Genomic DNA, 9,840 nt, shown 5'->3' on the forward strand with positions numbered 1-9,840 from the left:
GTGCATAAACCTGTCCCCAGCCCTTCAGGACCGGCTTGGAGGAAATGCTTCCTTCTTTTATGGGCTGTAGGGACGCGGGTGGCACTGTGGTCTAAACTACAGAGCCTAGGGCTTGCCAGTCAGAAGGTCGGCGGTTCGAATCCCCGTGACGGGGTGAGCTCCTGTTGCTCGGTCCCTGCTCCTACCAGCCTACCAGTTCGAAAGCACGTCAAAGTGCAAGTAGATAAATAGGTACTGCTGTGGCAGGAAGTTAAACGGCGTTTCCGTGCGCTGCTCTGGTTTCGCCAGAAGCAGCTTAGTCATGTTGCCCAAATGACCCAGAAGCTGTCTGTGGACAAATGCTGGCTCCCTTGGCCAGTAAAGTGAGATGAGCGCTGCAACCCCTGAGTCGTCCACGACTGGACCTAACGGTCAGGGGTCCCTTTACCTTTGTGGGGTGCTTCTGATAGTCTGTGCCAAAACTTGGGCCTATGCTGCCACTTGCACTATCATGAAACTAAGTGCCGTCTCCTCCATAAAAAGAGCCCTACGGGGTCAGGCTGAAGGCCCCTTAGGCCAGCACTCTGCTCCCCCCAATGGCCAGTCCAATACATTTGGGAAGCCCAACTAACAGGATTGGAATGCAATAGCCCCTCTTGAGGGTTGCTTCTCGGCAACTGGCATTCACTGGCCTGCAGCATCTTAAGGAGGAGATTCCAAACCACCATTATGACTGACATTCCTGGAACATTGCCCTCTGGCTGCAGTCTTTCCCCTTTGGGGTTTTGCTGCATTTACCGGCCTGCTTATGAGCAATCAAGATGGGAACGTTGCATCTTGGCTGGGGCTCCTCAACCTTTGTGAGATTTCCATTGTTTTTCAAAGACAAAAGAGGAAAACTTTCTGGGCTGTCATTATGACAACTTTAATGCATCGCAGGCCGGGAGGGGGAAAGGTAGCCTTTCTTTAGTGGCAAGTGGTTACCGTTAATGCGTCCATGAAGTCCAGAGCTCTGTCCTTTGGAAGATATTGCTTGTTCTTCTTCCAGTGCGTCTCTGCCCCCACCCCCCAAAACGCCCCTCTACATAAAAGAGAGAAATTGGCTCCCTCGCTTATGCTGAATGCTTGTTAAGTCGGGGACAGAAATCTGTTCTCTATCTGATACTTGCTATCATTCATGCCAGGACTTGCAGCCAAAAAGGATGGCTACGGTACAGAGCAGATGATTTTTGCTTAATCCCATCAGTGGAAACGCTGTTTGTAGGGCTTCCAGAGGCAGCTGCTGGGAGCTGTCCAGAGCCCAGGCAATCGGGAGAGAGGTTTACACCATCAGGTAAATTAATTCCATCCGCTGCTCCAGTCACATTGTCAGGGGCGCAGAAGGTAGCTCTGGTGTGCAGGCTGGATATGATTCCTGAACAGCTCTGTATATACGGCTAAGCACTGTCAATGACGTAAGCGGGGGGGGGGATACTTGCATCTAGAGGTTGAATACATCTGATGTGCAGGGAGAGGAGGCTGGAAGCCTGTAATTGCGGCTCAGAGGCACCTCCGCAGTCCATGGCAAAACCCCAGGCTTTCATACAAATCTCGGAGTGTGTACAAAGGCCAAGACAGGAGCAAAATGTTTCCCAGACTCCAGTCCCTGGGGAGCTACTAGTGTGAGTAATTTGATGGAACCAGATCTTCCTTCCCACAATAGCAAGCCGTAAGAGAGAGCCATGAACAAAGCATGTGTGAGCGAGAGGTGAGGGGGAGAGGTTTGCATTTCCGCAGGACAGCTGAGTCGCTTTCAGATTGGTGCTTGTTAATCTTTTCGGGTTTATGAGGGAGTTGACATTATAAAGGTGTAGGTAGAATGGCCAGCCGGTAAACTGGCTTGCTGCTGGGACAGAAAGTGGATTTTATTCCTGGTAGTGATGGTGGGGGGTTTTTTTGGGGGGGGGAGGGTGAAGGCCAACTCAGAACATTGTGCTTACTGAGGCAGAGCAGCAAATGGTGCCACACGCTTGGAGAATGGGAAGATGGCGTATTCCAAGTCAGAACATTGGCCCATCTAGCTCAGTCTTATCTACACAGAATGGCATCATCTTCAGGGTTTCAGGCAGGAGTCTCTTCCTGTCTTATCTGTAGATGCCAGGGTTTGAACCCGTGACCACTGACTTCCAGCTCTACAATTCTATGATTTTGTGACTTTCAAGGAACTTTCAGATCAGTAGCTAGATCCACATAATCTACACCACTAGGCTGCCTGCCTCCCTTTCTCATAGGGCAAAGATACAGACACCCAAGACATCAGGCAGGGCCAGAGTGGAATATATGCACAGTACAATCACGTCTTACACGAAGGTATGGTTCCAAGCGGCATGTACCCCAAATCTTGGAACTGCCCCGCAGGTGGGGGGTGAGAGAGAGCAGGCCCAGCACTCCCAGAGGCCGTCTGCCAAGCAGGCTTTGCTCCCCAAGGCAAAGCGGAGAGCTTATAAACCTTTTTTGCATCATGTAACCAAAGCAGCACCCAGCACAGAAAAAGCTTTTAAGCTTTCTGCCTTGGTTGGGGCGCCCCCACCCCGGAGGCTACGGATACTTGCATGAGCTCTTGCGGGAAGTTGGATGGCCCTGTGAAATCTCCCATACAGTCATAGGATGCTTCATTCAGTAGGGAGTAATGTGACCCCCCCCAAAAAAAATTGGTAGTGTAAATAGCCAAGGACTGGTTTGTACAGCTGAAATTTTTCAACCTTTGCGTTTGTTGTAAGAGTAGAGCAGGGTGCCAAAAGCAGTGCTGAGGAGACATCTGGTGCATTGACCTCTCTCTGACTTCCTCTTGACTAATCCCCTGGCGCAGCTAAGGTCATAGCCTGACTTTCTGGCATTTGCCACAAACGGGGGAACAGCATGCAAATAAATAAATAATCAACCTCACCATTTTTTGCTTGCTGAGATCTCAGTTCCACATCGTGCAACTGCTAGATAGTTTGATGTAGCATGAACTATATTTCAGGGGTCTTAATTAAAAACAGACATCCGCATCCAGGTGGCTGAAGGTTTCCATTGTGTGAGGTTGCTGCTATGGAATCACTGCTCCCTGCCTCCAGTAACAAGAATCACGTTCAATAAACACAAAAGAGAGTGTGCGTTTTTGTTTTTCAGGCCTTGTACAAAACCATAGGGACAAACCCATAGGAAATAACGATGTATCATTCCCAAATGTGGGCTGTTTGCAGTGGAATTGCAATCTTTATAGCTCTCATGGAGAAATCACAACACAGATAAACCCACTCCTCAAATGCTGGTCCGTGTGAGGGTGGGGGGCGCACAGGGAATAAATATGCCTTTGGCACATCATGCAGAAAGAACTCATCAGCAATCATATCACCATATGGCATCATCTTGCACGAGTTTTTACAACCACTGCTGCGACAGGGCTTTCCCTCAAAGGTAGAAGTCCATTTAAAAATCTTGACATCAAGGAAGGCAACAAGGTCATTATACTTCTAAGGGAGAGACACAGACATTCCTCTGCAACCACATGCATGTTTGTGGTGGGCAAATGGAGCCATCTTGCAAATGTTGTTACCTTATCCATTGCTAGCGGAGGAGTAAGTTGGTGTGTGCAGGGTAACTGCTTGCATACTGCCAAAAAAGAGGAAATGCATCAACCTCCCCCCCCCAAAAAAATGAGACAGATTTGCATTACAAAAATGCATATGTTAATTTATAGCCGTAGAGGTAAATGAATTAAATAGAAATACAATGTGCCTTGCCATAGTAAGGGAGGCTATGCCTTAGTACCTAGGTGACCTGGGAGCAGACATCGCCTTCACCACCTGCAGGTCTCATCCAGCAGGGCTTTTCTTATGAGAATGAGACAAACATTTAAAATGATGCCAATGAGTTTTGTATTCCTTTCTCTTTCCCGTTGCAGCTTCTAATTGGACACACTTGAGAGTGTTCATTCCTATGTGCACCTACCCCCCCCTCCAAATTAGGCTTGCTTTTTAACATGCTGACAGAGAGGCTGCCTCAAGGACACCCCCCCCCCCTTCTGTAACTGTTGCTACCCATTTTGGTTTTCAGACAAAACCGACAGGAGGTGTGGATGGAGAAGGGTGGCAACGTGGGAAGTGCCTTTACAATTATAGAGAATGGAACGCATCCCTGAGCCATAATTGGTAAGGGATTGCTCACCATCTGCTTTCATGTAAGCAAAATTTCCCAAATAGGATCAAGTTGATCCGAGAGATTAGAATCCCTTCCCCCGCCATATCTGGCTGCCCGCTTCTTGCCACATGGTGTAGTGATGATGCAGTCTGACAAAATGCCCACCAGAAAGTGGGGATGCTGTTGAATGGCTGGCCTCAGTGTTCCCAAACTCTTCCTTGACCTGTTGCTTCCAAGCCATCATTACCTCTTGACTTAGGGTGGGGAATGTTTGGGTTCTGGGTATGCAAAGCATTATGAGAGGACCTCTCCTATCCCCACCCCAACTAATAAAGCAGTTGAGCAGGAAGATGGTCATTGGAAGGTGATGATGGAGAAGTCTTGGTGCACCATCTAATTACTGTTTTACATGGATGATCACCAACTTGCCAGCGTTTTAAGCAGAGACCCTCTCCCAGCGCTTCCTTGAGATCCCAAGGATTGAGCCTGGGATCTTTGGGCTCCTCAGAAGGTCTTTGGGGTGGGCTCTTGAATCTGCAGCTGGGTTGACATCTGATGTAATGTAATGTCACAGTGTTCTGTCACTCTCTGTGTTGATAGACTTTGTAGGTTGTGTTCCCAGTTTTGAGATTGTTTTAATCTTTTGCAAGCTGCCTTTAAAGTGCAGACTGGTAAAGATTTTAATAAATGTTTTGCCACTGGGAGTAATATAATGCCGCTTTTTCATGGCCCTGTCTGTTCTTGTGTATTATGGGTAATCATTCTTAAATTATACCTAGGCATTTCATTGATTCTTCACAGCAGGGTAACAATCAGAGTTAAAACAACTTTCTGATCAGTGGCAGGTGAGTCTGAATTAAGTCCTTTACCAGGAAGTGCAGATCTTTATCTAAGCATCTGGACCTGTCTGTAGAAATTTGCTGTGGGGACACTGGAATTGCTCTTTGTTAAGAGTGTTATGCTGCATACTTCCACCTGTGCGCTACTTGTATATTTGCAAGTAAACCCAAATACTCCCCCCCCCCAGAAATGTACAGTGATCTCTCCTTCTAAAGCTGGGGTGGGAGGCAACTGCGGCCTTCCAGATGTTGTTGGACTAATATCCCCATATACCTTTAGTAGTACTTTCTGACATTTAATTGCCTGCAAGGGACTGTTAAGAAATAAAGAGCTGTGCAAAGGTACCAACTTTTGATAGTTTAAAAGATGGTTCAAAAGTTTTTAAATTCCACAATGGTAGACAGAGACTGCTGTGGCTTGGCTGGTTCTCTTGCTGAAGCTGGTTTAATTAGATTAGAAGTTTTCCAATTTTAGTATGTAGAACAGTTGAACGTGGTCCATGTAAAATTGACTAATCTCATTGTATGGGCTTTGTTACTATTCCCCCCCCCCCCAGGCAACAGTGTCCTAACTGTAGTATGTCACCACCACAACACATGAATACAGGGTTATTAAGCAGCTGAAGACAAAGAGATGTGGTCTGTAAGTCAAGCAGAAAAGCATGTGAACTGTGAGATGGGATCCACACTTTGGAAAAGTTTAAAGAATTCTCATGTTATACAGCCAGATTTAATTTTCATCTGGCACATTCTTCCCTAATGCAAAACATTTCCACAAAGAATCTCCCCACCTCCCTTGCCCACACTAATCTTTGCAAGAGGCCCAGCAGTAAATTTGGGATTTTTTAAAACAATGACTACTTGTTATCATGTTCTGTTTCTTTATGCCATCTTGAAGCTAATCAGAGCTAACTTATTTCTAGTCCTAAGAGGATATATTTCCCTTACATTCTGAAACAAAGGTTAATTTCACACAGCTGGGAATGGCTCTGGATTTTTCCAGCAATGGGCTGGCCTAGAGCCAATTTTATGTTGCATATGTGTTCCATGAGTCCATTATAAGCATGTGACCAGGGCTTAATTTCAGCCAGGGTGCCTATGGGCTGGTTCCAAAGCCCAGAGTTCGTTTTCTGTGCCAGGACACACTCTCTCTCTCTCTCTCTCTCTCTCTCCACACACACACACACAGAGAGAGAGAGAGAGAGAGAGAGAGAGAGAGAAAGTTGGGAGCGTGCCTAAGTCTTTGTAGAAAATGGTAATTCAGAATTGGGTCCCACACTGATAGGAGAAAAACTCCAGGTCAAAGGACATGGGTTTTAGGTGAGATTCAGACTTATCACCTCAGCATGATAGGGTCCTAGCTGGTTTAGCCTAATCACTAGGAGAGATTAAGTGATATTTTTTTTACCTGTGCTGAAACAATAATGGCTGCCCTTGCAGGAAAACCATTGCAGCTAACCTGAAATTCTGCTGGTTTCATGCTCCCAAAAGGGACAGCCATGCCTGAAAATGTTGTCCAATTCTGCCCCAAAATAAAAAGTTATAGGTGTTCATTTCTCTCTCTCTTAAAGAAAACATTAAAAGTGTTATTCCCCCCTCCCAACCCTAAGCCTATTTGCCTGTACTTTGGCAAACCTTATGCACTCTGAAGAGAATAATATGCCTGCAAATTCCATCCACTTCTATCAAAAGAAAAGAAAAGTTATAGCTGTTTTTAAATTTCACTGTAGTGAATTGCAGGGCTGGGGTGGAACAGAGCAGACTTAGACAGTCCCTGAGCCAAATCAGGCAGCCCATGAAGCACCTTAGATCAAGGTGACCTGTTTTCTGAAGCACTGAATCTTAGGATCTGTAAACCAAATCTTGTGGTGACTACAAACTTTCAGTTTTTGCCTGCTGGCAGAAGGACCATCAAAGGGAACAAGTGAGCTTCTCTTGGGAGGGAGTTCCTAAGTCTGGGTTCAACCACTGAGAAGGCTCTTGTTTAAGTTCCCACCCAACATGTCAGATGTAGCAGGACAGAGAAAAACTCCTCTGTAGATCTTAGTGCCCAGCATCAGGCAAATAGCTTAAAATCTAGGCCCTTTAAAATTGTTGGTATGAGCAGTTTAATTTCTACAATTCACTTAAGTTTTAGGATTTGGTTTCAGCTCTGTGAGGTGTTTTGTGGTTCTCATTATATGAATGTGGCCAAACCTACATTAACCTTGGCTCTGAAGTGGTTTGGTTTTTTTCTATATGGTTTTCCCTGCTGTTGCTTATATTGATTGATGGTTTCAGATTTTAATTTGTCACCAAGAGAACTCTGGTTATGGAGCCATAAATAAATTGGCTTTCAAAATATTGCCAGGTGAGGCGAGGGGGCAAGGTAGAATTTGAGACTTTGGGATGGGACCAAGTAGGCTTTTATGGGCTGGGACAGAGCCTGGAAAACTAGACCATGATAAGTAGGGGGGAGAGGGAATTGCTGGGAAGTTTTAGACCCTCATCTTGGTTACCTGTAAAGATTGGAATATTGTTACCTGAAGAACTGCTTATATGAACCTGTCAGGGTTTAAAATATTCTTCAAAAACGCTTTTCTGAATACCTCCAGTGTCTTCAAAAGTAGGGTTTTGGTGTCCAACGCACGGGGCTGGCTGAAGACTTTTGGCACCTGCGGCAAACCACAAATGCCCAATGCCAGGGAAGAAGGGGTGAGTGAACATCTACATCGGGAACAGGGTGCGAGACCAGATCAAGCTTACTTGATGGCTGGGAATCAAAGGCTGTCGTGGTGGGTGCAGAGCCCAAAGACGCCCTCCAGGAGGCTAAGGACCCCCCCCCCACTGCCCAGGTTTGTGTCCCTGAGAGGTCACTTTGGTGCTGCAAACGCAACAGATTCACTTCCCCCTGGAGGTGCATCCCATTGTCTCTTGAGGCGAATGGATGCGGACAATGACGTCTTGTGTTTAGAGGCAACTTTTTGTGTGCATGCCTGTGTGTGCACATGTCTCTCTGTGAAGGGGGACCTTTAGACGCCTGTGCCCGTTGGTGTGTGTGTCTGTGTGTGTGGAGAGCTTGTGAGTAAGGGGGCCTTTCATGCCTGTGTGTTTGTGTGTGTGTAGGTAGGGCCTTTTTTGTTTATATGCCTGTTTGTGTATGTAAGCAGGGGGAGGGGGCTTTTGTGTATATGCCTCTGTGTGTGGAGAGAGAGCTTTTAGTGCATATCCCCCTCTCACTCTCTGTGTGTGTGTGTGTAGGGGGCCTTTTTGTGTACATGCCTGTGTGTAGGTAGGACCTTTTTCGTTTATTTGCCTGTTTGTGTATATAAGGGGGGGGGGGCTTTTGTGTATATGCCTGTGTGTGGAGTGTGAGCTTTTAGTGCATATCCCCCTCTCACTGTGTGTGTGTGTGTGTGTAGGGGGACCTTTTGTGTGCATGCCTGTTTGTGTGTGTATAAGAGCCTTCAGTGTATATCCCCCTCATGCTTGTGCATCTGTGTGTGTAGGGGATACTTTTTGTGTATATGCCTGTGTGTGTAGAGACAGCTTTTAGTGCATATCCCCCTCTCACCGTGTGTGTGTGTGTGTGTGTGTGTGTGTGTGTGTGTAGGGGGACCTTTTGTGTCCATGCCTGTTTGTGTGTGTATAAGAGCCCTCATGCTTGTGTGTCTGTGTGTGCAGGGGATACCGTTTGTGTATACTGTATGCCTCTCTCTCTCTCTCTCTCTGTGTGTGTGTGTGTGTGGAGGGGGAGAGAGAGAGAGAGAGATCTTTTAGTGCCTATCCCCCTCTCACCGTGTGTGTGTGTGTGTGTAGGGGGGACCTTTTTGTGCCCATGCCGTGTGTGTGTGTGTCTGTGTGTGGCCATGATGCCCCTCCGTTCCCTAGGCTCAGCAGCAGCAGCAGCAGCAGCAGGGATGGCGGCCAGGCGGCGCCGAGGGCCTGCATCCTGAGGCGCCATTTCTGCCCCCTCCGCCAGCCCACGAACACGCACGCGCGCGGGCGAGGGAGCGAGGCAGGCAGGGAGCGGGCGGCCGACTCGGGCGGCGCCGAAAGGGGGTCCGTGTGGGCGGCGCCATCCGGGGAGGAAGAGGCGGAGGCGGCGGCGGCGGAGAGGCGAACAAAGAGCGCCGGCAGCCGCGCCGAGCGGAGGGAGCGTGTGGGCCGGCGGGGCAGGGGCCATGTCGGGCACGGAGCCTCCGAAGCCGCCGCCGGGGCCGCGGGGCCTCCTGGGCCGCCTGAAGCGGCGGAGCTGAGGCGGCGCTGCTGCTGCTGCTCGCATTGCCCCCTCATGGCCGCGGGAAGGGGCAGCTCCTCCGGGTGAAGGAAGGAAGGAAGGAGGCGGCGGCGCGGCGGCGTCCCTGAGGGGGAGAAGGAGGCGGCGGCGGCGACCGGGGGAGGCGAGGCGCCTTCTCTCCTCAGGCCGGGCATGGCGGCGGCGGCGGCGGCCGGCGTGAGCTACTCTCCTCCGTGGTGGGTGAGCCTCCTGCACCGCCTGCCCCACTTCAGCCTCCGCTGGGAGGCCGTCGGCGACGACTTCCGACCCGAGGACGCCGAGTACCAGCAGGTGAGAAGGAAGGGGCGACTCACGACCCGGCTCCCCCCCGGGTGTGTGTGTGTGGTTTTTGTTTGTGTGTGTGTCCCCACAACACACACCGTGAAATACACCTACACAGAACCCGTTAGTAGATTCCCCCGGCCGCTTCCTCGCCCGAGCCAACCCAGAGAGAGCTGCAGCCAACAGACCAGATTTATATATTGCCAGTCCCTTCCTCGCTCTCTCTCTCCCTCTCTCCCCCCCTCCCCGGCTTCGTCTGTTTATATTTAATTCATTTACATTCATTACCCCTCCACTCACTCTCTCTCCGTGCTTGCT

The 9,840-nt window shown here is 49.0% G+C and overlaps 2 protein-coding genes and 1 long non-coding RNA gene across 6 annotated transcripts in view; 2 read left to right on the plus strand and 1 right to left on the minus strand.

Annotated features, from left to right (window-relative positions):
• CARD11 (caspase recruitment domain family member 11) overlaps positions 1-9,840 on the plus strand; it is a 335,243-nt gene that overhangs the window by 269,820 nt on the left and 55,583 nt on the right. The gene's annotated exons all lie outside the window — the stretch shown is intronic.
• LOC310693146 lies at positions 1,920-8,822 on the minus strand. Of its 2 annotated transcripts, XR_014519010.1 has the most exons (3): positions 8,760-8,822; positions 7,505-8,492; positions 1,920-5,623 (listed from the first exon to the last, which is right to left on the minus strand). It is a non-coding gene; the product is annotated as an uncharacterized lncRNA (long non-coding RNA). The 2 variants fall into 2 exon arrangements; XR_014519011.1 differs by lacking the exon at positions 8,760-8,822 and having other exon boundaries at positions 7,505-8,658.
• Positions 8,982-9,840, plus strand: part of TTYH3 (tweety family member 3) — a 76,152-nt gene continuing 75,293 nt past the window's right edge. The window contains exon 1 of one of the 2 annotated variants that reach the window (XM_083474754.1): positions 8,982-9,531. In XM_083474754.1, the coding sequence (XP_083330880.1) occupies positions 9,394-9,531 (138 nt within the window). In that variant the 5' untranslated portion in view covers positions 8,982-9,393. The remainder of the gene's footprint in view (positions 9,532-9,840) is intronic. The other variant, XM_083474755.1, reaches the window with a different exon arrangement.

The sequence above is a fragment of the Podarcis liolepis genome (assembly GCF_965112155.1).
Source record: "Podarcis liolepis genome assembly, chromosome: 14".
In the NCBI taxonomy this organism is placed as follows: Eukaryota; Metazoa; Chordata; class Lepidosauria; order Squamata; family Lacertidae; genus Podarcis; species Podarcis liolepis.